We start from the raw sequence: 22533 nt of genomic DNA, 5'->3' as shown, positions 1-22533 counted from the left end.
CTTTGTTCAATTTACCCTTAAACTATGTAATTTGGTCCATTTTACCCCCTCCATACACAAGTTGAATTTTAATTTCAAATTTTGCAAGGTAGTAGAGGATATCAACACTAAAAAAATTATAATTTTTTCATCATTATTTTTCATATAATTTTGTACTCCAATGATTAAAATTATGATGTATTTTTATAAGATATGTTATGATGTGTACTATCATCTTGTAAAATTTCAACTTAAACTCCACCTGTGCATGGAGAAATGAAAAAGACAAATTATATTAGGGGATAATTTGAACCAAATGGTATAGTTTGTAGTGTAAAATGAACCAAACCATAGTTTAGAATGTTATCTGAACTTTGGCTATAATTTATAAGAGTAATTTAGATTTTTTTTTTCTATCCAGAACATAGGCGAAACGACAGTACGCAGCACACCTTTTGATGCAACCATGTGAAAATACCAATTAATTAGATATGATACTTGATACACCGTATGACATCGTTTTTGATAGTCCATGATTGCAACATAAAAATGATAAAGGCTAATACATACAAGCTAAGGGGTTGAAATTCAAGTTGAAAGTTGAAAACATTTAGTTGGCACGGGAATCTTTTGGTGTTGAAACTTTTGGTACGTCAAAGTTGAAAGATAAATTCAAAGTCACATGCCCAACTTGGAAGTGATTCTCGGGCTAGGAGGTTCGATCATAGATGTCACAACTCTGTACCTCGTAGAAAAGAGATATAGATCGTGTTTGAAGAAATAGTTAATGATTATTTTGAGGTTTAAAATTTAGCTTAACAAAATAGTTATTTAATAAAATAGCTCTTGAGGTGTTTGGATCCAATGGCTATTTGGCTCCTAAAATACTTTTCCAATTATTTGGTAGCCACTTTTTCAAGAGAGGGAATCAGTGGGTCCCACTTGAAATAGCACTAAATAGCATCCGTTGTGGGAATATTTTTTGGTAGACTATTTGCAAATAGCTCAGAAATAACCTTCCTGTTTGGCTTCTCTCGGGCGATTTGGGAGGGTCAGAAATAACCTTCCTGTTTGGCTTCTCTCGGGCGATTTGGGAGGGTTAAAAATAGCCCGGGGTTCAAATAGGGCCATAGAGTTTGTTTCTAAAAAAAGAAAGGAAATATTGGCCATGTTTGGAGAAATAATTAAGAGTTATTTTGAGGGCTAAAGTTTAGCCCAAGAAAATAGTTCTTCAATGAAATAACCCTTGAGGTTTTTGGATCCAAGGGCTATTTGGCTCCTAAAGCATTTCCAATAATTTGGCTGCCACATTTTCAAAAGAAATAAAGAGAGAATTAGTGGGCCACACCCGAAATAGCACCTCTTGGGGATAGTTTTTTAGGCTATTTGTAAAGAGTAAATTGCACCCATCATACAATAACTTGGCAGGTGGGTGCAAATTGGTCCAACAACTTGTAAAACGCTCAATTTAGTACAATAACTTGATAGCTGGGTGCAGATTGATCCAACAACTTAGAAAATACTTAATTTAGTGCAATAACTTGGTAAATTAGTGCATTCAGTTCAAACATTACACGATAATATATTTACTAACGTCAAGTCACAATAAAGAGTATATTCACGTCGAAACGTATTATTTGATCGTAGATTTTTGTGTCGCAATGGACACCAATAATTTTTTTCTCAGAATAAATTATTATGGTTTTATTAGAAATGATATATTATTTAACCACAATTACAACAACAAGATATTAAGCAAAGTAGATAACATCAACAAGTCTTAAATTTTTATAAATAGAAATTGTTGATGGTGATCCGGTTGTTGCTTTTCAACTATGTATAATTTTTTATTAGTTCAAATGCAAACAAATTTTAGAACTACACCATTAGTATCACTCAAACATTGAAGTTGATAAGAGAGACCCTGAAACCTTAGGTTTCTTTTGCGCTTCTGCTCATGTATTAAACAATGCTCATGTTTATTTCTGTTTATTTAGCTCATTTTCCTTTTTATTGAATATATGAGGCTTTAAAAATATGTATACCAAGTTCCTAATAGGTATCAATAGTTTGTATCAACGCATTAGTTTTTTTAGTTTAACAGTGCATATAATCAAACATATCGGAAACAGTGAGGTTGAATTTTTCAATATTGAATATCAAATTAAATAATTTTAATTAAAATTAAATCACTATACAAAAATAATTAATGTAAAAACATAACATTAATTTCTAAACAGTGAGGATTTTTTTATCCTGGCCAAATACATTACCACGCAGGCGCAGCACAAAAATCAATGGTCAAATAATAATACTTAATAATTTATCCTAACTTGAATATACTCTTTATTGTGACTTTGCGTTAGTTACATTGCCGTGTAATGTTTGGACTGTGAATGCACCTATTTGCCAAGTTATTGCATTAAGTTGGGCATTTTACAAGTTTTTGGACCGATATGCACCCATCTGTTAAGTTATTATACTAAATTGAGCATTTTACAAGTTGTTGGACTAATTTGCACTCATCTGATAAGAAGTTGTATGGTGGATATAATTTACTGATTTGTAAATAGTCCATAAATAGCCCTATTGTTTGGCTTCTACTAGGCTATTTGGTGGAGGGCTAAAAAATAGCTCAAGGATGCAGGGGTCATTGAATAGATTCAGTCCTCGACATTCAAAATGTGAATTCGATAGTCACTCCATTCGGCTGCACCATTTTTAGCTGCTGGACAGCTGTTGCGCGGATTCCGGGTGGCTGAGCGGCCCAAGTCGTTCAGCTGGCCAGCAGTAGCTTTTCGGCTGACCTACATGAGTCGCCTGCCCAGCTTGTCGCTGCCTTCTTTCTCGCTCTCTCTCCAACTCTCCATCGCCGCCGTGTGCCTGAGTATGAAAATGGACGAAAAAAATCCCGGCTTGTCTATCTCGTCTGTATTTGCGGGATATCATTTTTAACCGGAATAATACCGTATTAGTCTCGTATTTATAAAATACGGAAAAGATTTATTAGACACACCATATATCCATTTTTGTTCCACAACATCAATTGCTGCATTTCATGTTTAAATATAGAAAATATGAAGCCTTAATCATATTTTTCGAAAAAATAGCTTGCGTAAAAAAGTGTGTAGTGTTATATTCATACAAGATGAATAGAGATTAAACAACAATATTTTTGGTAAATTTTTTGATTCCCGTCCGTTCTGTAACTCGTATATTTTATTTTTGTTCTTTTTCCTGATTAATCTGCTCTCACTCTTATTTTCTGTAAAAAAATTACACAACTGGTCAAAGAATTTTCCCGCCCGTTTCCAACCGTTTTCATCCGGTGCCCAGATCCAGCAGGCGCCCGACGTGACGTTCCACTCCCGCGCGGACCGATTCGCCCGAACCGCCGGCTCCCTCGCGCTCCACCCGCTCTTCGGCTCCCCCTCCGGCCTCCTCCTGGCGCGCAGGCGCTCGCGACCGCTCTCGTCGTCACGGCCGGCGCGCTGTCCCTAGGCGCCGCCGCTGCCAGTGTCCCTAAGGACGCCGCGCGCCCCTGGCCGCCCAAGCGGCTCCACCCGTCCTCGCGACGAGGGCCGGGGGGCACTCGGCAGGGGCAGACTGTACGGGAGGGGCCCCACCTGGCAGTGAGGGCTACTATAGGTACATCTCGGACCACTACTATAGCAACTCCACTCTCTCTCTCGCCTCACACAAAGTCGCAGCGACCCAACCTCCTCGCGCCTCTCTCTCTCTCTTGATGTCCCTCTCGCTTTCCTTCCCTCCTCCGCGCGGCTCCGGCGGGCGGTGCGGGCGGGGAGAGGAGGGAGCGGGGCGCGGCGGGGCGCGGCGGGGCGCGGCGGTCTTCCGCGGCCGAGCTCCTCGTAGGGGCCAGGGGGAGAGGCCCTGTTCCTTCCGGGGCTGTTCGCCGCATCGGGTTCTCCGAAGATCAGGGGAGGATCGCGCTGCGCGGGGGGGACGCGCCCGATCTGCTCCGCCGGCGAGGTGAGCTTCTGGAGGATATGGGTCTGACCCGCGCCGTGTTCTTCTCTCTGGCGTGCTAAAATGTGGGTCCTGGCGCGGGGAACCGTGCGGGTAAATTCGCCTGTGGTGGTGGGAGGGGGCCGCTCCCGTTTTCCCCTTTTTTTTTTCTGGGTCCTTGGATGGGTTTTGGTTCGTTCGGGTGTGGTTTAGGAGGTTGAATCGCGTTTCTGTTGGGTTTTTGTCCGCCTGTGGTGTAATTTGGGCTCGGATTGCCAAGCTCGGGAGTTGGATTGGTTCAGAGGCGCGAAAATAGGGAAGACGGGACGTTTGGGTTTTAGAGACGAGCCGCGGCTTCAGGTCCGGTTCCTTATCAAATGCAGCTCTGTCATGTTGTTTTCTAGGCTTTATTTCGACGAATTACTCTTTTAATCGCGCGAAAGGATGCTGGCTATGTTCATGTTTTTTTTGGATTGGAGTATCGAGGTGTTCTTAGTCATTGGTCAAGTAGAAGCTGTGGCACATGGTGTGGATGTCCTGAAAAGTTTGCGCTAGCTATATGGCATTTCTTAGTTTCTGAAAAGTGACCAAATGCTCGAGTTCTGTGCTATTTGTAATGTGTCATTGTCCTATGATATGCTTGCTGCGTGAGATGTTGTTTCTGGTCTTCCATCTCATTGAGCTTGCAATATTTTGGAGTAGGGAGCTGTAAAAATAGAGAAAAAAAAGCTTCGTTCCAAAGCTAAATCCTCCCTGCACGCAGCTGACATGGTGTGGGGCGGTGGGCTTGGCTGGTTACAGCAGCTCTTGATAAAATCCTTAATCCTGCACCAATGTTCACAACAATTGTGTGCGTGCCTCTGTGTTTTAGGAATTATAAAATATATTTAGGAAAACAACTTATTATAAATACGTGGTTGCCTATTTTACTATTCCCTCATTAACTGTTTGAGTTAATGCAGATTGCACTGACCCTTTGGTTATGAACAAGATCTTCACATCTTTTACCATATTGAATTGTATGTTTAGTATAGTATTGCTGTATCTTTTAAATACCAATATGCACATTTGGTTTGATGTGATAGCGTTGTTCATTGTACCAAATAAAAGTTGGAAAAATGAAGGTTTCCTTCTTTTGTTCAATTCGTGTGCAACATATTTTGTTTATGTAATAAAGTAGGCTATTTATCTGACAAAATATTTACTGTAGAAATCACAGAGTTAGTCGGCTATTATTGAAAAGAATGGCAGATTTGTGCTGTGACAGCTCGTAAATGTCCTGCATACTTATGAAATCAATTAAAGCTAGCCTATGTGGCTGAATGTGATAAATGGATTCCATTCAAAACTTAAGTTACATTCACACCAAACATTTCTGATGAAAAACAACCAAGATGTCCTTTTGCTTCATTTCCCTTCAACTCTCGTGTGCAAGGAATCTTCGAGGCTTTGACTACTTGCCTTTGGCTGAGGCACGCTGTGGTTTGAAGCTTAGGCAATGCCTCTCTTTTGCTTGGCTATTTAGGTTCTTGACTTTTGATTTTGAGAAAAATATTCAATCCCATTTTCTAATTTGGATTTTGAGTTAAGTAGTTAAGTGTCATGGTTAATTTTCTGTTTGATATGTAGAATTAGATTTTGGTGGAGAAAATCTGCTTTACTTTGATATTTACCTCTGGGTTCAATAGTTTACAATTATTTCACTTGATAACCTACATGACATAAAAGCTATACTCATCTAAAAAGTTGCCCTCCACATTTTATACATGTCTTGAAAAGGTCCCAAGAAACCGGTGGCAGTACCTACTGACAATTACTCAAGCACTGAGATGTTGTCAACCTGATCATGTCAACACTTGTCAGTTAGAGATTCTCAGCATGCTAATCAAACTCAAGGACATTGATATTATTTGAAGTCTCTTGCATTGATGTTTCATGTTTGTAACGAGTGCAACCGGCTCATTGTCCTGTTTTCATAATATTGTGGTTAGACTGTGATCTTTTGAGTATCTGTAACAGTATTGTGTCTTCATGACTTTCAGGTGAAGTCGACTGTGAGTCTTGATAGGCCTGTGGTTAATCTAACCCTGCACCTCTGGAGATGGAATGATACGACTTACCTCATGCGGATAACAATTTGACTGGTGCCATAAATTTTGGAAATATGCAGGAGGGGCTAGAGCAAAGGGTGCATGTACCTCATGGTATCAATCTGTGTTTCTCAACTTCTCTGCCCTTTCAGATGGATTCTTCCATTGAGCTGGGCACTGGAGAGGTTACTCCCCCTGTAACATTTGAGAAGTTATCTGCTAACCCACAACCTGTTAGTGATGATGCTGGAGCGGTTGAAGTTACTGAAATGAATGGAAAATCAGTTCAAAAACCTAAGAGGAAAAAACATAGGCCAAAGGTCATTAAAGAAGGACAGTCATCAAAGTTGCAGAAGCCTAAAACTCCAAAGCCTCCCAAGGAAAAAGGGAATCAGCCTACTGGGAAGAGAAAGTATGTCCGGAGGAAGGGACTAAGTACACCAACCGAACAACCTCCATCAGGAGGTGCTGATACACATACTAGAGTTGAAACAGGAGTAGTTCAAAGATGTTTGAACTTTGATGCAGGAGACGAACATAGGCATTTGGATCTTGTACCACAAGCCCACACGGCGGACATACATACTGGTCCTGGGGACAATCAACCATCAATATCTGGAGTTGAAAGAGGTAATGTCCAGGTAGCATGCCATTGGAGTCGTACCAGCAGCACTATTTGTTCAGTTGATCCGGTGGCTGATTTGCAAGAATTACGGGTAGACAGCATGCCTAAAAGGGTTAATTTTGATCTGAACAATTCTATAGTAAATCAGATGCCAGGCAATTATTCTAATATAATGGACAGCTCTGGTCAAAATTTTCAGTTTGGTGTAAGAGACAAAGTTCAAACAAATCAGTTACTGGATTCTCATTCTAGTCTTCCAGTTAGATGTTTCTCTCATCTCACCAGATCATTAGATCATATGCAGCACCCATCAGCCAATTTTGATCAGTACATATGCACAACTCAAGCTTGTACAGACAAATCACCTAGAAATTATCAGATGCTTCATGGTTATAGAATGCCGGAAAGTATGACTGCAGCTTCTCAGCATACTGAAAGGGTCTCAATGAGGGGCAATTTCAATCCTGAAGCTTGTGTAGGAGATGGTGCCATAATCAAACAAATGGCCCAATGTTACAGAATCCCAGAAAGTCCACTTGTACCACCCAAGCATAGTGAAATAAATGTGACGAATGGAGATCTGAATGAATTTTCTGTGAAGAATGATTACTTGAAGTTTGCTACCAATGATAACTACCAAACTGGGCCAGCTTTTGGTGTTCATGATGCCCCAGACTATTCAGATGTTCTCGCAATGGGTAAAAAAAGAGAACACAATGCTATCAGTGATCATCAAATTTCTTTTAGAATTGATTTCGACAACTCAAATAGAGCAAGGCAGTTCTGTAGTAACGACCCCCATTCCAGTAGCTCTCAAACATCTTATTATCCTGAAACACGCAAAAAAATGAGACCAGAAAATCACAGCAATAACCTCAATGGAGCCACAGGAAATTTTTCTTCCTCATTGACATTTTCAGATAGTCGGAATACGGATAAAATTTCATCTGTAAATCCTGGAATTTGTACCTTGGCTGACATACAAAGGTTGATGGTCCTTGAGAAATCACGAGCTTTCCAAAAAATTATTGACTTTGGGGTGTCACGACACAACATGGTCCAGCAACAAGTTGAACCTGCTGTGCAAAATACCGTTGATGAAGAGTTTATTGCATTAGCTGATAAGCAGTTCAGAAGCTTCAGTGCGCAGAACATACCATTATCTGGCAGTACAGTGAGCCCTCTGGGAGAAAGTAATATTCTGAGGAATGGAATGCATCAAAATCAGCCTTGGGAAATCACATCTATGCAGGATCACAGTAGCAAAAATTTTGCTTTACCAGACAAATTATCTGGATACTTAACAGCAGGGTACACACAATTGTCTAGCAGCGTAGTGAACCCATCCATGGAGAACTATATTCAGACTAATGCTATTCATCAGCATCAATCCTTTGAAAATGTTATGGCTAATGAGCCAATCTTGTTGTCTGAAACACACAACACATCCAGTCAAGAGGCTCATAAGTACTGCATTGCTGCTGCTACTGATGAGCATATCAGAACTACAAGTGATGAAGTTGTGTGGGCCCTTTCTCAACCTACAAGCCAGTCAACTAAAAGTGGGAACTGCCATCTGGACCCACCTAGCTCGACTGCAGAAGAAAACTCCACTGAGAAGCCAAGAAAAAGGGGCCGCCCAAGAAAAGAAGCAAAGCCCAACGGGAAACCAAAAGAAAAAGGTACTAAAGGAAAACAAAATGTTGGTCATGCAAAAACTGCGTCGTCAAATGGTGCATGTACCGACTCCTTAAAAACTAATGGGATTACATATGCTTCTGAACTTTCCACTGGAATTACTCCTAGGATGGCAAATGTGGAGTCGAAAAGCTCTGACCATGATAAGCATAGTGGCATAACCACCAAAGCTACTTATGGAGGAATCATTCCTCAAGCTACAGCACCGACGCTTGATCCCTTAGATGGAATAATTCAAAAGATTAAGCTCTTAAGCATAAACAGAACAGATGAGATTGTGGCAGACATACCCCAAAATGCTCTTGTCCCTTATGGAGGTGAATTTGGTGCACAGGTTGCATTTGAGGGGAAGGCAAAGAAAAGTCGTTCTCGGGCCAAAGTGAACATCGATCCGGTCACCACTATGATGTGGAACTTATTGATGGGACCAGATATGGGTGATGGTGCTGAACGGTTAGACAAAGATAAAGAGAAATGGCTTGATGAAGAAAGAAGAGTGTTCAAAGGACGGGTTGATTCATTCATTGCTCGTATGCATCTAGTTCAGGGTATGGAAACCATTTGAATCTTATATTTTTAGCATTATTTTTCTGTATTTAGTACTATCCACTATCTCAAGTTTTTGTTTTCATGGGGTGTGTTCAGTCAGCCCTTTTCTTAGTGTTGGTGTATATGTGAGCCCATGTATAGAGGCACATCTAGAGGCCCATGTATAGGATCTATATATCCCACCCTTCTAGGGTTTGGAGGAATACAAGCCATTATTCTCTCCTATCCTGTCTTACACGGTATCTGGCTAGCTCATGGCCGCCGCCGCCGCCTCCATGGCCGGCTAGCCGTCGGCGCCGCCCCTCCCTTCCCTCTCCTCCTTCCCTCCTCTCTCTTCCTTTCCCGGCGGCAGCCCCTCTGCAGCGTGCATCACGGCCGCCACTTCTTCCTCTGCTCCTGCGCCGCTCCTGCTCCCATCCGCCACCCCTGCGCCGCGCGCGTGGCCGATTCGGCCTCGATCCGCCGCCGCCGGGTCCCCTGCTCCGTCCGCCGCCGGGCTCACTGCTCGGGCCGCCGCCGCCGCCGTCCTGGCGGCCCTCGCGCCGCTCCCTGCGGGCGCCGAGTCCGCAGGGGCTGCGGGCGCAGAGGCAGGGGCTGAGGGGGCCGATCCGCCTCAGCGGCACCTGCCGCCGCCCGCTGGGCCGCATGTGCCGCCCCCTGGCCCGGCCCAGCCGTCGGCGCCCCATGGACCGCGCGCGCTGACCCCGCAAGGGCCGCCTGGGCACCATGTGCCAGCCCAGACGCCGCCGTCTGGGCCGCACGCGCCGGCCCAGACGCCCCAGCTGCCGCCGGCAGCCACCGCTGATGCCGAGGCGCCTCCTCCGACCTACACGGGCCAGGTCGCGGGCGCCGCGGCCGTGGGCGTGCCCAGCGCCGCCGCCACCTACGGCGCGGGAGCCGCGGGCGCGGGCGTGCATCCGCCGCCGCCGCCGCTGCCCGCCTCGCAGCCGCCCTGGCCCGCCGCTGCCGCCCACGGCGATGCGCCCACGCCACCCATGGCCGCGCCCGCGGCGCCTCTTCCAGCGTCTGCGCCGCCCGTGGCAGCGCATGTGCCCGCCGCCGCCCCTGCGCGCGCGTGGCCCGCCGCCGCCTCCGTGGGCGCGGCCCCTGCGAGCGCGTGGCCCGGCGCCGCCTCCTCTGCGCCCGTGTGGCTTGGGCTCGGGATGCCCCCGCGGATGCGCCGTACGCCGCTGCCGCCCTCCATGGGCAGCAGGCCGACGCTGCTCTCGCCGCGGCCATCCTCGCCGCCAAATCGGCGGCTCAGGAGCGCATCCGTGCGACTGCCTTCGCTTCGGAGCATCTTCAGCCTGTCGTCCCCTTCACCGAGCACGGCGTTCTGTCCTCTGGATCTGGACCCCGAACCGACCCCCTCCTTGGCGCTCGTCTCACCAGCCACACCGGGGGCGGGGGAGGCCGCGGGCGTCGTCGTAGGGGCGGACGTGGTGCTGGCAACGCTACTTCTGGTGGTACTGGTGGAGGCCGTCGGGGCACTCCGGTCCCGACTCCGGCTCCCACTCCTGCTCCTGGCCCTGGAGGTACGTCTTGGCCATCCTTCGGCGCACCTTGGTCAGGGCGCATCCCGATGTGGCCGTTCCAGGGTCGGGGGGCCCTCGTCCTCAGCCCCAGCCGGCTGCCCTGTTCGCGCCGTTCTGGACCCCGCCCGCTCCGCCCAGCCAGCAGCCGGCCTGGCTTGGGGGGTGGGGCCAGGCCGCACTGGCGCAGTCCTGCAGCGCCATGGGGCTGACGCCGCCGGTCAGCATCGAGTGGATCGCCGACTCGGGTGCCTCCTTCCACACCACCCCAGATGCTGGTATCCTCTCTTCTGTTCGACCCCCACACCCCTCTTGTCTTTCTTCCATCATGGTTGGTGATGAGTCTTGCCTTCCTGTCACTGCCGTGGTTTTTGCTCCTGGTTCTTTTCGTCTTCCCAATGTTCTTGTTGCTCCTCAGATGGTTCATAACCTTCTTTACATTCGTCAGTTTACAGTTGACAATTCTTGTTCCATCGAGTTTGATTCTTCTGGCCTCACTGTAAAGGATTCGGCTTCCCGGCGTCCGCTACTCCGGTGTGACAGCACGGGGCCCCTTTACACCCTTCGCCTTCCTTCTTCTTCGCCCTGGCCGTCTTGGTCTGCCGTTTTTGCCGCGACGCCGTCTTCCACCACCTGGCACCGCCGTCTTGGTCGTTCTGGCTCAGCTCAGCCGTAGTACCGATGTTTCTAGTACTAGGGCTCCTGCTGAGCCCCTCTGCCATGCGTGCCAGCTCGGTCGTCATGTTCGGCTCCCTTTTTCTTATTCTTCGCATGCGACGCATGCATTTGATCTTGTTCACTGTGACCTGTGGACCTCTACTGTTCTTAGGCTTTCTGGCTATAAGTACTATCTGGTGGTGGTCGATGACTTCTCGCACTACTCTTGGACGTTTCCTGTGCGCGCCAAGTCTGAGACCTTCCCCACCCTCCTCCACTTCTTTGCCTGGGTGTCCACTCAGTTTGGCCTCACCGTTAAGGCCGTCCAGTGTGACAACGGGCGGGAGTTCAATAACACCTCCCGTTCTTTCTTCCTCTCTCGGGGTGTTCAGCTGCGTATGTCTTGTCCGTATACCTCTCCTCAGAACGGCAAGGCTGAGCGGATGATTCGCACGACGAACGACATAATGCGCACCCTTCTGATCCAGGCCTCTCTGCCCCCGCGCTTCTGGGCTGAGAGCCTCCAAACCGCCACCTACTTGCTCAACCGTCTTCTGTCCACTGCTTCTCCTGCTCCCACTCCACACCACGCTCTTTTCGGTACCCCTCCTCACTACGACCACCTTCGGGTCTTCGGGTGTGTGTTACCCTAACACCTCCGTCACTTCTCACAAGCTGGCGCCCCGCTCGACTCGTTGTGTGTTCCTTGGTTACTCCCCTGACCACAAGGGGTACCGATGCTTTGACCTCACCTCTCGCCGCGTCCTGATCTCCCGACACGTCGTCTTTGACGAGTCGGATTTCCTCTACACCTCCACACCTTCTCCTGACCCCGAGCTGGAGTCTCTGTTTCCGACTGACCTGGTGGTTCAGCCACCTTTTCCTGTCTGTCATTTCCCTGCAGGTTTTCCCGGTACACCGGCACCGTTCCCGGTGATCCCTGCTGCGCCGAGAGCGGCCCCGGTGCCCGCAGGCGTGCCACGCGCGGCCCCCGGATCTCCGATCGTGCCGCGCATGGACACGGTGTCTCCTGCTGCGCCACGCGCGGGCCCGGTGTCTCCTGCTGCGCCACGCGCGGCCCCGGTGCCTTCCCCTGCACCTGCGCGGTACGCTCAGCCGGTGCAGGTGTATCGGCGTCGTTCGGCGCCGACACCGGCGCCGCTGCGGTACGCTGAGCCGGTCCAGGTGTACCGGCGTCGTTCGGTGCCGACACCAGCGCCGCCTCCTGCTCCGGAGGCTCCTACGATGCCTCCACCGGAGCCGTCGCCGCCGCCGCCTCCACCGGCTCCCTCTCGAGTCGAGCCGGCGGTGTACCACCCGCCCGTCGTCCATCGGGATCTTCGGCATATCCATCCCATGGTGCCTCGGCGGATGGCGTCTCAAGCCGCGACTCTCTCCGCCACCGAGGGAGAGCCGCGGGTCTCTCCGGTACCCTCCTCTGTCCGCGACGCCTTGGCGGATCCTCACTGGCGTCGCGCGATGGAAGAGGAGTACGCGGCTCTTCTTGCCAACCAGACGTGGGACCTCGTGCCGCGTCCGTCTGGTTGTAATGTGGTGACTGGCAAGTGGATCTGGACGTATAAGCGTCGGGCTGATGGCACACTGGAGCGCTACAAGGCTCGCTGGATTCTCCGGGGGTTCACTCAGCGACCTGGTGTGGATTATGATGAGACCTTCAGCCCAGTGGTGAAGCCTGCTAATGTGCGCACGGTCCTCTCGCTTGCGCTCTTGCGCTCCTGGCCTGTGCACCAGCTGGACGTGAAGAATGTGTTTCTTCACGGTACTCTGTCAGAGACTATCTACTGCTCTCAGCCAGCGGGATTTGTGGACTCGAGTCGTCCGGATATGGTCTGCCGGCTCAACAAGTCTCTATATGGTCTGAAGCAGGCTCCTCGGGCTTGGTACTCTCGGTTTGCCACGTTTTTGCTGACATTAGGGTTCACCGAGGCCAAGTCTGACACGTCTCTCTTCATCTACCGCCGTGGGGATGAGATTGTATATCTGCTGCTCTATGTCGATGACATTGTGCTCACAGCCTCCAGTCAGCAGTTGCTTCAGAGTGTCATCTCCTCTCTGCAGCAGGAGTTTGCTATGAAGGATATGGGTCAGCTCCACCACTTTTTGGGCATCACTGTTGAGCCTCGCTCGTCTGGTCTTCTCCTTCACCAGCGGCAGTACGCACTCGATATTCTGGAGTGGGCTGGGATGATTGATTGCAAGCCCTGCTCCACTCCTGTCGACACTCAGGCGAAGCTGTCTGCTGATCTGGGTGATCCGGTGGCTGATCCTACTGCCTATCGAAGTCTGGCTAGCGCTTTGCAGTACCTCACCTTCACCAGGCCGGACCTCACCTACGCTGTTCAGCAGGTTTGTCTCCATATGCATGATCCCCGGGAGTCACACCTTGCTGCGCTGAAGCGTCTCCTCCGCTACGTCCGTGGCACTGTGGACCTCGGCCTGGTGCTTCACCGCTCGTCCTCTGCTGAGCTGGTGGTCTACACTGACGCTGACTGGGCTGTCTGCCCGGACACTCGTCGCTCCACTTTCGGCTACGCCGTCTTCCTGGGCGGCAACCTGGTCTCCTAGTTGTCCAAGAGGCAGCCGGTTGTCTCCCGCTCCAGTGCTGAGGCGGAGTACTGGGCTGTCGCTAACGACGTGGCGGAGGCGTTCTGGCTACGAGTTCTGGCTACGACAGCTCTTGGTAGAGCTCCACAGTCCGCTCGCCAAGAGCACGCTCGTCTACTGCGACAACGCCAGCGCCGTGTATCTCTCCACCAACCCCGTCCAGCATCAGCGGACGAAGCATGTGGAGATCGACTTACACTTTGTGCGCGACAGAGTCGCCATCGGCGATGTTCGGGTACTCCATGTCCCGACTACCTCCCAATTTGCTGACATCTTCACCAAGGGACTGCCCTCCTCGACCTTCTCGGAGTTTCGCTCCAGCCTCAACGTAGCCGGTGGCTAGTTGTGGCTGCGGGGGGGGGGGGGGGGGGGTATTTGCCCTTTGTACTATCTTTTTGTCCAGTCTTGCACACCGCTGCGCCGGTAGTTCAGACTGCGGGGGGTGTTGGCTTTCTTGTTGTCCAGTCTTGAACACCGCTGCGCCGGTAGTTCAGACTGCGGGGGGGTGTTGGTGTATATGTGAGCCCATGTATAGAGGCCCATATATAGGATCTATATATCCCACCCTTCTACGGTTTGGAGGAATACAAGCCATTATTCTCTCCTATCCTGTCTTACACTTAGTCATTGGTCTATATTCTGCAAATATTCAGTTTGCTCCTATGAAAATCATGTTATCAGGTTTGCCACTAAATTGTCTGGTTATAGAAAATTGACAATCACAATTGCATTGGTAGACCCTGAAAAGCAGAAATCATCTGTGGTTTGTGATCAATGGGATCATATGGGAGTTCACTTGAACAGTGGTTCACAATGTAACATGGGACACCGGAATAATTCATAAGATGTGAATCACAATGTGTTTTTGTTTCCACAATGAAACTTAATTTTTCTATAATCTAATTTACTTACAGGGGACAGGCGTTTCTCTCGATGGAAAGGATCAGTCGTGGACTCAGTTGTGGGTGTATTTCTTACCCAGAATGTTTCGGATCATCTTTCTAGGTGAAATATAAACTTCTAGCCTAGTTGAAGTAAGAATGCAGTGTGCAAATTAGCGCATCCATATACTAATTTGTCTTTTTCTATTTTCAGTTCTGCTTTCATGGCAGTTGCTGCCAAATTTCCTGCAAAGACAGAAGTCCCTGAAAAACCTGTGGCTGAGATGTCTCACACACCTGAACAGAAGGATAGTTGTTCTGGACTTTTTGGCGATTCTATCAAGTTGCAGGGGAAATTATTTATGGAAGAGATAAGTGACATTAGATCATTAGTTACTACAGAAGATAATGAAGTAAGTAATAGTAATGACTTGATTGGAAGCTCTTCTGGATATGGAGTAAACCATACAGCTGGAGGATGCCAGGTCTCTTATATGATGTCCCATGAAAATGGGCCACCAGGTTCTGTTCTTCGTGCAGCCGGCTTTTCAAGTGTGGTAGAAGCTGAAGCTGGGTCATTGGAGGATGTTATTTCTTCACAAAATTCTGCCGTTTCTTCCCAAAATTCCCCAGATTACCTCTTTCACAGAACTGACCCAATAGGTTCTAGTTCATTGAAAAATTTCACAGAAGAGGGCTATATCATGAGAAATATGTCCAATGGGATTGGCAGCTCAACTGAGTATACTGGGCTTCAGCTAATGCAAGAGCCAAAAGGCATGCTCGGATCATCAGAGTATGATGGACTTAGTCTCTTTCCAGTCTCAGGTGTGAACAAGGGTGTGTTGCTTGATCTAAACAGATCATATCAGACATTACATACTTTGTCCTCTGTTCAGAATGGTGAGTCTGATTTCACAGGTGTGTCATGCTTCAGCCATATAGATAAATCATTCTGTGCAGGCCCTGATAGAGTGCATCCTTCCAGTGTGACACAATCTGAGGCTAGCCTTTATCATCTTCCACCTGCTTCTGCCATGGGCAACAATAATAAAGCCAAAGTAATTGATTCCTCAAGCCATTCTTTGTACAGTGTAAATGCACCACTAAGTCAAGAGAGGAGAACTTGCCCTTCTGGCCCTTCACAACAAGGCGATTCATCACCAGTAATTAAACAAAATTTCCAACCGCTACATAGTTCAGAGAAAGTGCCATTTCCCAAGGAGCACTCTTCCTGTGGAAACGATTTTGTGAGGGACAAAACTGAAGCTCCTTTCATGGAATCGCATGTCTATACAAACTTTCAAGAGGTGTACACTAACACAATAGAGCAAGTTCAATCAGGATGCAGCCAACATGATAACAGTGTTAGAGTTCAGAAAACAGCATATGAGAAGCATCACTCTTCAATCTTGCATGAAAACCAGAGCTTTCATTCAGAGGTCTTGCAAGGAGTTTCTTCAGACTCGACACAGAAGTTCAATGATACTCAAAAGGGGCCATCAGAAATTTCTCAAGATGGATCGAAGGCTAAGAAGGTACGGGGCCGATCTAAAAAGAAAACCTATGACTGGGACAGTTTACGGAAAGAAGTGCTTTCCAATGGTGAGAATAAACAACGAAGTCATAATTCAAGGGATACTGTTGATTGGGAGGCCGTTAGACAAGCAGAAGTGCGAGAAATATCTGAAACTATCAGAGAAAGAGGAATGAACAACATTCTTGCTGAACGGATAAAGGTGAGTCTGATAGAAGAAAGCTCTACAAAAACTTCTAGTCATTCAAGCATACCCATATTTTCATTTGCCCTTGAACCATTTTAATGTTTTGACTATCTTCTGTGCAGGAATTCCTGGACCGATTGGTGACAGATCATGGAAGCATTGATCTTGAATGGTTAAGAGACGTTCAACCAGACAAAGCAAAGTAAGTCTAGTGGAATACACTGAGAAAACTATAAGAACTACTGAGTTGCTACTTGCTAATCTTATAAGGCACCTTGTATGCATATAGTTTAGTGATACTAATGCATTTTCACTTTGAACAAACCTGAGGAGTTTAAGTGTCTAACAAGTTTACTGAATAAAGAGTTTGGAATCATAAAAAAAGAATTTATTCAGTAAACTTCCCAAAATTTGTTGTCAATGCAATCTTTTTTGTGGTCATGTCCCAATATGAACAATAAAATGGAGAGTGAAAAACTGAAAAGTTCATGCACATCATCTTTGTAATAATCACAGTAGTTAAATATTTCATTTGAACAAGGTGTTATTGCCTTTTCACATTTCTTTTAATTCTTCCAGGGACTACCTTCTAAGCATTAGAGGGCTTGGACTCAAAAGTGTTGAGTGCGTTCGTCTACTGACTCTGCATCATATGGCTTTTCCAGTATGTTTTTTAGTCCCTCGACCTCCTAAAATTTTTTCAAGTATATTCCTTATTCTGAAGCTCTGTATGCTGATTCAGGTGGACACCAATGTTGGTCGGATATGCGTGAGGCTTGGATGGGTGCCACTTCAACCCCTGCCAGAGTCTCTTCAGTTGCACCTATTGGAAATGTATTTATCTTTATTCTCTGTTGTTGATCTTTGTCGATATATGATCAGCCATCACATATAAGTCTGATCTTCTATAATGAAGGTATCCCATGCTGGAGCACATACAGAAATACCTTTGGCCTCGACTATGCAAGCTAGATCAACGGACATTGTAAGATTAGTTCAATCAATATATTTGATAATATATTTAGCTGGCCAGATTCATTGACGTCTTCCATTATGCAGGTATGAGCTTCACTACCAAATGATTACTTTTGGAAAGGTGGTGAACATGAAACTACAAATCTAGTAATCTAACATGGACTGTTTTACTGTGAACTGACTTACTTTTTCGCTTTCCTCCACATTTAGGTTTTCTGCACAAAAAGTAAGCCAAATTGCAATTCATGTCCAATGAGAGCTGAATGTAAGCACTTTGCTAGTGCATTTGCAAGGTAATTTCTGGAAATGTAAATTATTCAGCTAATGGACATGCTGAGTGATGTTATTTTTTATTCGACACCCACCTTCTATTACTAGCAAAAATAATCATAAAAAATACTGAACTAAATTTACCAAGTTACTGAACAATGTTTCAGTAATAACTTGCCGGTTACTAAACTACTGAAAATTTCTTCAGTAATTCTGCTCAGTTTAGCTATTAGTGTAGAATAAATTGCTACACCTAAGGTTTATAATAGCACGTGTGTGTGTTTGGGGGGGGGGATACTGTTCATTTTTTTTGAAGTGAATTGATATACATAGATATCACACGATGAATCTCATGACAGAATGTACATACCAAATAATCTTTTAGCTATCAAGAAAGTTGTTATATTGTTGTAGACGACTCTCAATGCACTCTGATAGTCTGATGTAATCTCTAATCAAAGAGAGTGAACTTCCTTTTAGAGAAAGTTATTTGCTCTATTTTTGCATGTGCTATATTCATAACATATCTAGAATGTCTTGTAGCTAGATATCAAACTGTAATGTAACATTGCCAGTGAGCCTTATTTTGCTCCAGTGTGAGTTCAACAAAAACTTCAGAGATATGTTGGCTTGTTGCATTTTCTGTGCTTTGAAATGTCCATTTCCACTAATTGGAGCAGTCAAAACTTTTTTTTGGGTCTTGTGTCAGTTTCATGATTTTGCATGACTTTGAAGAGACAATTGGTAACACTCTGTATAAATATAGTGCTAGGCTTGCTCTTCCGGCACCTGAAGAAAAGCGTTTGGCTACATCTGAAGATCCAAGTGTTGTAGAGTTTTTGCACCAAGCATACATAAACTCAAGGAATGTAGGCCAACTTGAGTGGAATGCAAATTATCCTAAGCATGCTGTTTCTGGTAACCATCAGCCGATCATTGAGGAACCACCAAGCCCAGGACCTGAACCTGAAAATGCAGAAACAAAGGAGGGCGTAATAGAGGATTTCTTTTGTGAAGATCCTGATGAAATTCCTACCATTGATCTTAATATTGAGGAGTTTACACAAAACTTGAAGAGTTATATGGAAGCAAACAATATTGAGATTGAAGATGCTGACATGTCAAAGGCATTGGTTGCCATTACCCCTGAAGCTGCTTCCATTCCAGCTCCAAAGCTCAAGAATATTAGTCGCCTGAGGACAGAACACCAAGTGTATGACAATAGCCTTGACAAAATTTAATGCCATTAAGAATAACTTAGTTCCTTCGATCATTGTACTATCTGTATCACTGATGAGATTCACACCTGTTTTTCTGACTTGTTTACTTTCATCTGCTTGCAGTTATGAACTGCCAGATTCACATCCACTTCTGGAAGGAGTAAGATCTCAGCAGATATCAACTAAACACTGCTTCTGTATTGAATATTTATTGCGAATTTAGTTTTATTTGTATCTTTGCAGTTCGAACAGAGGGAACCAGATGATCCCTGCCCGTATCTTCTTTCTATATGGACCCCAGGTAAGACATTTGCTTGAAAGCTTAGTTCGTCTACATTCTTCTAATGTTTAATTATTGAACAGGTGAAACAGCACAATCAACTGATGCACCCAAGACATTCTGCAACTCTGGGGAGACTGGTAGATTATGTGGAAGTTCAACATGCTTTAGTTGCAACAGTATACGAGAAATGCAGGCTCAGAAAGTCAGAGGAACGCTCCTGGCAAGTTTCCTTGAGTCCTATTTTTTGGTTGTTGGGTATTATTACATTGATAAAACTAAGATTGTTCATTCTTTGATCAAATTTAAGCAGATACCATGCCGAACAGCAATGAGAGGAAGCTTCCCACTTAATGGGACATATTTTCAAGTTAATGAGGTGAATATTAGATTCCACATGTTTTTTTTTGTTTTTTTTTTTTTGCAATTGCAGTAGAAGAACTAACTCTTTGCCCATCAGATTTATCAGTGTATGAATGTCATTATGCAGGTATTTGCTGATCATTACTCAAGCCAAAATCCAATTGATGTTCCACGAAGTTGGATATGGGACCTCCCAAGACGAACTGTTTACTTTGGAACCTCAGTTCCTACAATATTTAGAGGTATGGCTCCTGATGATAACCAAGAGTTTGAATCTTACATGAACGTTTTATATTTTCTCGAAAGTTTGTTCCTTACTGCTGGTTATGGGATTCTGTAGCATTGAACCATACAACTTAAAAATAGACAGCAATATTCAAGTTTTGTGTTCATGATTAAACCATCAACAGACCACAATCTGACAGAATACAGCAATAAGCAAGAAAATATTTGCAGTTGGATAGGACTGTTTATGGTTTATGCAGCGTATTTTGTTGGGCAAATTTTTATTGTTTTGTGTTCACCAAGCGCTAACTATATACTACATCCTTTTGCCAATAGGTTTAACGACTGAAGAGATACAACAATGCTTTTGGAGAGGTGCCCACTTGATCTCTTTGCTTTGATTATGTACGCACAAAATGATGAAATCTATTGTTGACGCCTATACATTAGCGTGAAGTGTACGTGGATTGGGGGCTTCTTGGCTGTGTGCTGCGTTTGGTACCAGCATCATTTTCTAATGAATATGATAGTACTGTTGAATGATAAGACGGCATAATACCACTAAGGTCATTAAGTCAACTAGTCAAGTCACCACTGGTCCAACTATTTGTCTTGGTAGACTAGTACCATTAGTCTCGACAAGTTGTTCTTAGGCAGGAGGAATATTAGTATGATGGATCTCATTGCGCATAAGATCACACTCTTGCATCCGTTGACCACCCACGTGGCCCCATGGCCCCAACTTTGAATAACAACAATCACCATTGCTTTTTCAGTGTATAGACAGAAACAGAAGCTGCTGCCAGCAGGCTCTCCTTGCTGCCCTTTCCCTCACTCTCTCCCCTTCCTTCCATGTTCGCACATGTGTCTGTGCGCAAACTTAAGATATCACTAAAGGAAGCTTTGATTGTTTCATTTTTTATTCATGTTGTTTTCCTTAGTTTTTTTCAAGCATCAACCATGGCAATTATGACATCGATTGTGAACTATTTCCTCCTTGATGCATTTCTGGCTAACAATTGCTTTATTCTTGGCATGTATAAAGGTATTTAGTTTCATAGTTGACTTAATATATCATAATAGAAGATTTGGATTTTTTTTTCATTTGTAGACTCATGTTTTTTTCCCTTGATTTTATCAAGTGTCAACCATGACACTTGTGACATCAATTGTGAACTTTATTTTCTTATCTGACTTATGTACTTATTTTCTCAATACATTTGTTTGATTTTCTGCATAATTTTGGGAAAACTAAAAGGAGTTTTGGTCAAAAGAAATAATAATAATTGGCCAGAACAATCATCTCTTTGACCTGTGCCCATTGCTGCCTTAGTTTCTCAGGACATTGATGTCCACAAGTCGCTCAGATTGTATGACATCTCAGTAGCTAGCGGGAGAGAGGAAAAGGGTAGAGTAAAAAGAGGAGTGAATGCTGACCGCTAAGTGAGAATATAGATTAGTTTAGCTAGCATCAGGAGGGCATTAGGCTGGCAGCTGCTGCTGTGGGTGGCGGTCAACACTATTGTGCATGCGACCCAAGCTCACATGTCATAGGAAAGGGTAAATTTAGCTAAGGTATGGTGGAGAGATTGCCTCATTGTTGCAACCATCTCATGGCAAATGGATATTACAGATAAATAAGGATAAAGTTTTGTAAAGGGAATCACTATGGAAACGAGCATTATTGAATGGAAGATCAAGGTCTAGGCAATAATCGGCATGATATGGGACACTTTCAGATTTGAGAACACAAGTGCCTTTATTTTATTTTATTTTATTTTATGGCTCTCAAGGGAATACCTGAATCAATTATTGTTTAACTGATCAGCCAAACTCTTCTTCCCTCATAAAATATGTCAGTTTACATTAACTTTGGTCCATTCCCAAATAAATCTGGGACGTTTATTATTTTTTTTGTATTTTTTAGTGCTGGTTTCTCTTTCTTTTGATTTAAAAGTACCAATATATAATATGACAAGATATGCGAAAAAGAATATGGTACTTTTTCGGTTCTTCTTTACCCTTATTAGTTTAAGGAATACATTTTTTTGTAAATTGCATTCATTATTCATGTTTTATGTATATATAGTGTATTCTTGCCATATCTTTTCTGCAAAAACAACAGGTCTTAAGGAAATTGAGCAAGGTTAATGTAGCATTTACAAACTTTGTTTTATCATCTAGAACTTGCTTATGCTTAGATGCCTTCTGCCTTAAATTGTGTGCAGGATTTGTGTGTGTGAGGGGCTTTGATAGGACACTGAGGGCACCAAGGCCGCTTTATGCAAGGTTGCATTTTCCTGCCACCAAGGTTGTTCGAGGCAAAAAACCTGGAGCAGCAAGAGAGGAAGAATAATACATTGAAGAAATATAGGGGAGATAACCAGTATAGGGTTCTCTGTGCACATTGTACATGACCTTATCAGCCCCACTGGGCATGGCAATACAATTGAGTTGCTCTTTCTAACAAATAATACATTGAAGAAATATAAAGGAGCTAACCAGAAGATGGATATCCCATATCGAGGTGCTGACCCAATAAGTCGCCGAATCATTTCTAAACGGATGTCTTGCATTTGTAATGAATGCCGGTACTCTGTGCTTTGATGCTGATGTTATTTGGTGACATGACCCGTTAAATTAGGTTCCATCTTTGGTAACAGCCTAGCTGTTCTTCTTGTCAAGCCAGATAGTGCATAGCCAGCCGTTCTAATTGTACCTGTGTAAGTGGTATCAGTTGTTGTACAACAGGATTATGAACCTTGCAGTACAATGGTCATACAGTTCTTTGATTATAGTACAAACAGTGTAAGCTTCATCAGTGTTATTTGATTGTTCAAATCAATGGAAAACCTTTTCAATTCATAATGCAAA

At 45.1% G+C, this 22533-nt stretch overlaps 2 protein-coding genes across 4 annotated transcripts in view; one reads left to right on the top strand and one right to left on the bottom strand.

Annotated features, from left to right (window-relative positions):
• LOC120674547 (peptidyl-prolyl cis-trans isomerase CYP26-2, chloroplastic-like) overlaps positions 1–6070 on the bottom strand; it is a 22253-nt gene extending 16183 nt beyond the window's left edge. Inside the window, exon 1 of the mRNA XM_039955711.1 lies at positions 6066–6070. Within this exon, the coding sequence (XP_039811645.1) occupies positions 6066–6070 (5 nt within the window). The remainder of the gene's footprint in view (positions 1–6065) is intronic.
• On the top strand, positions 2860–22533 carry LOC120672998 (protein ROS1A-like). 3 transcript variants are annotated; one of them, XM_039953668.1, is made up of 18 exons: positions 2860–3627; positions 5988–8906; positions 14636–14726; positions 14817–16341; positions 16449–16528; positions 16906–16990; positions 17069–17160; positions 17243–17311; positions 17386–17422; positions 17512–17594; positions 18338–18784; positions 18915–18951; positions 19035–19092; positions 19155–19294; positions 19385–19450; positions 19562–19676; positions 19996–20034; positions 21888–22533. In XM_039953668.1, exons 2-18 carry the CDS (start codon positions 6110–6112, stop codon positions 22013–22015), a joined length of 5889 nt encoding a protein of 1962 aa, XP_039809602.1. In that variant the 5' UTR covers positions 2860–3627; positions 5988–6109; the 3' UTR covers positions 22016–22533. The 3 variants fall into 3 exon arrangements, with proteins under 3 accessions (XP_039809602.1, XP_039809601.1, XP_039809600.1); XM_039953667.1 differs by lacking the exon at positions 2860–3627 and adding an exon at positions 3664–3969; XM_039953666.1 differs by lacking the exon at positions 2860–3627 and adding an exon at positions 3664–3969 and having other exon boundaries at positions 19532–19676.

The sequence above is a fragment of the Panicum virgatum genome, chromosome 5N, assembly GCF_016808335.1.
Source record: "Panicum virgatum strain AP13 chromosome 5N, P.virgatum_v5, whole genome shotgun sequence".
Lineage (NCBI taxonomy): Eukaryota > Viridiplantae > Streptophyta > Magnoliopsida > Poales > Poaceae > Panicum > Panicum virgatum.
The sequence above is the reverse complement of the archived record's forward strand: the minus strand, read 5'-3'. Positions and strand labels throughout refer to the sequence as shown.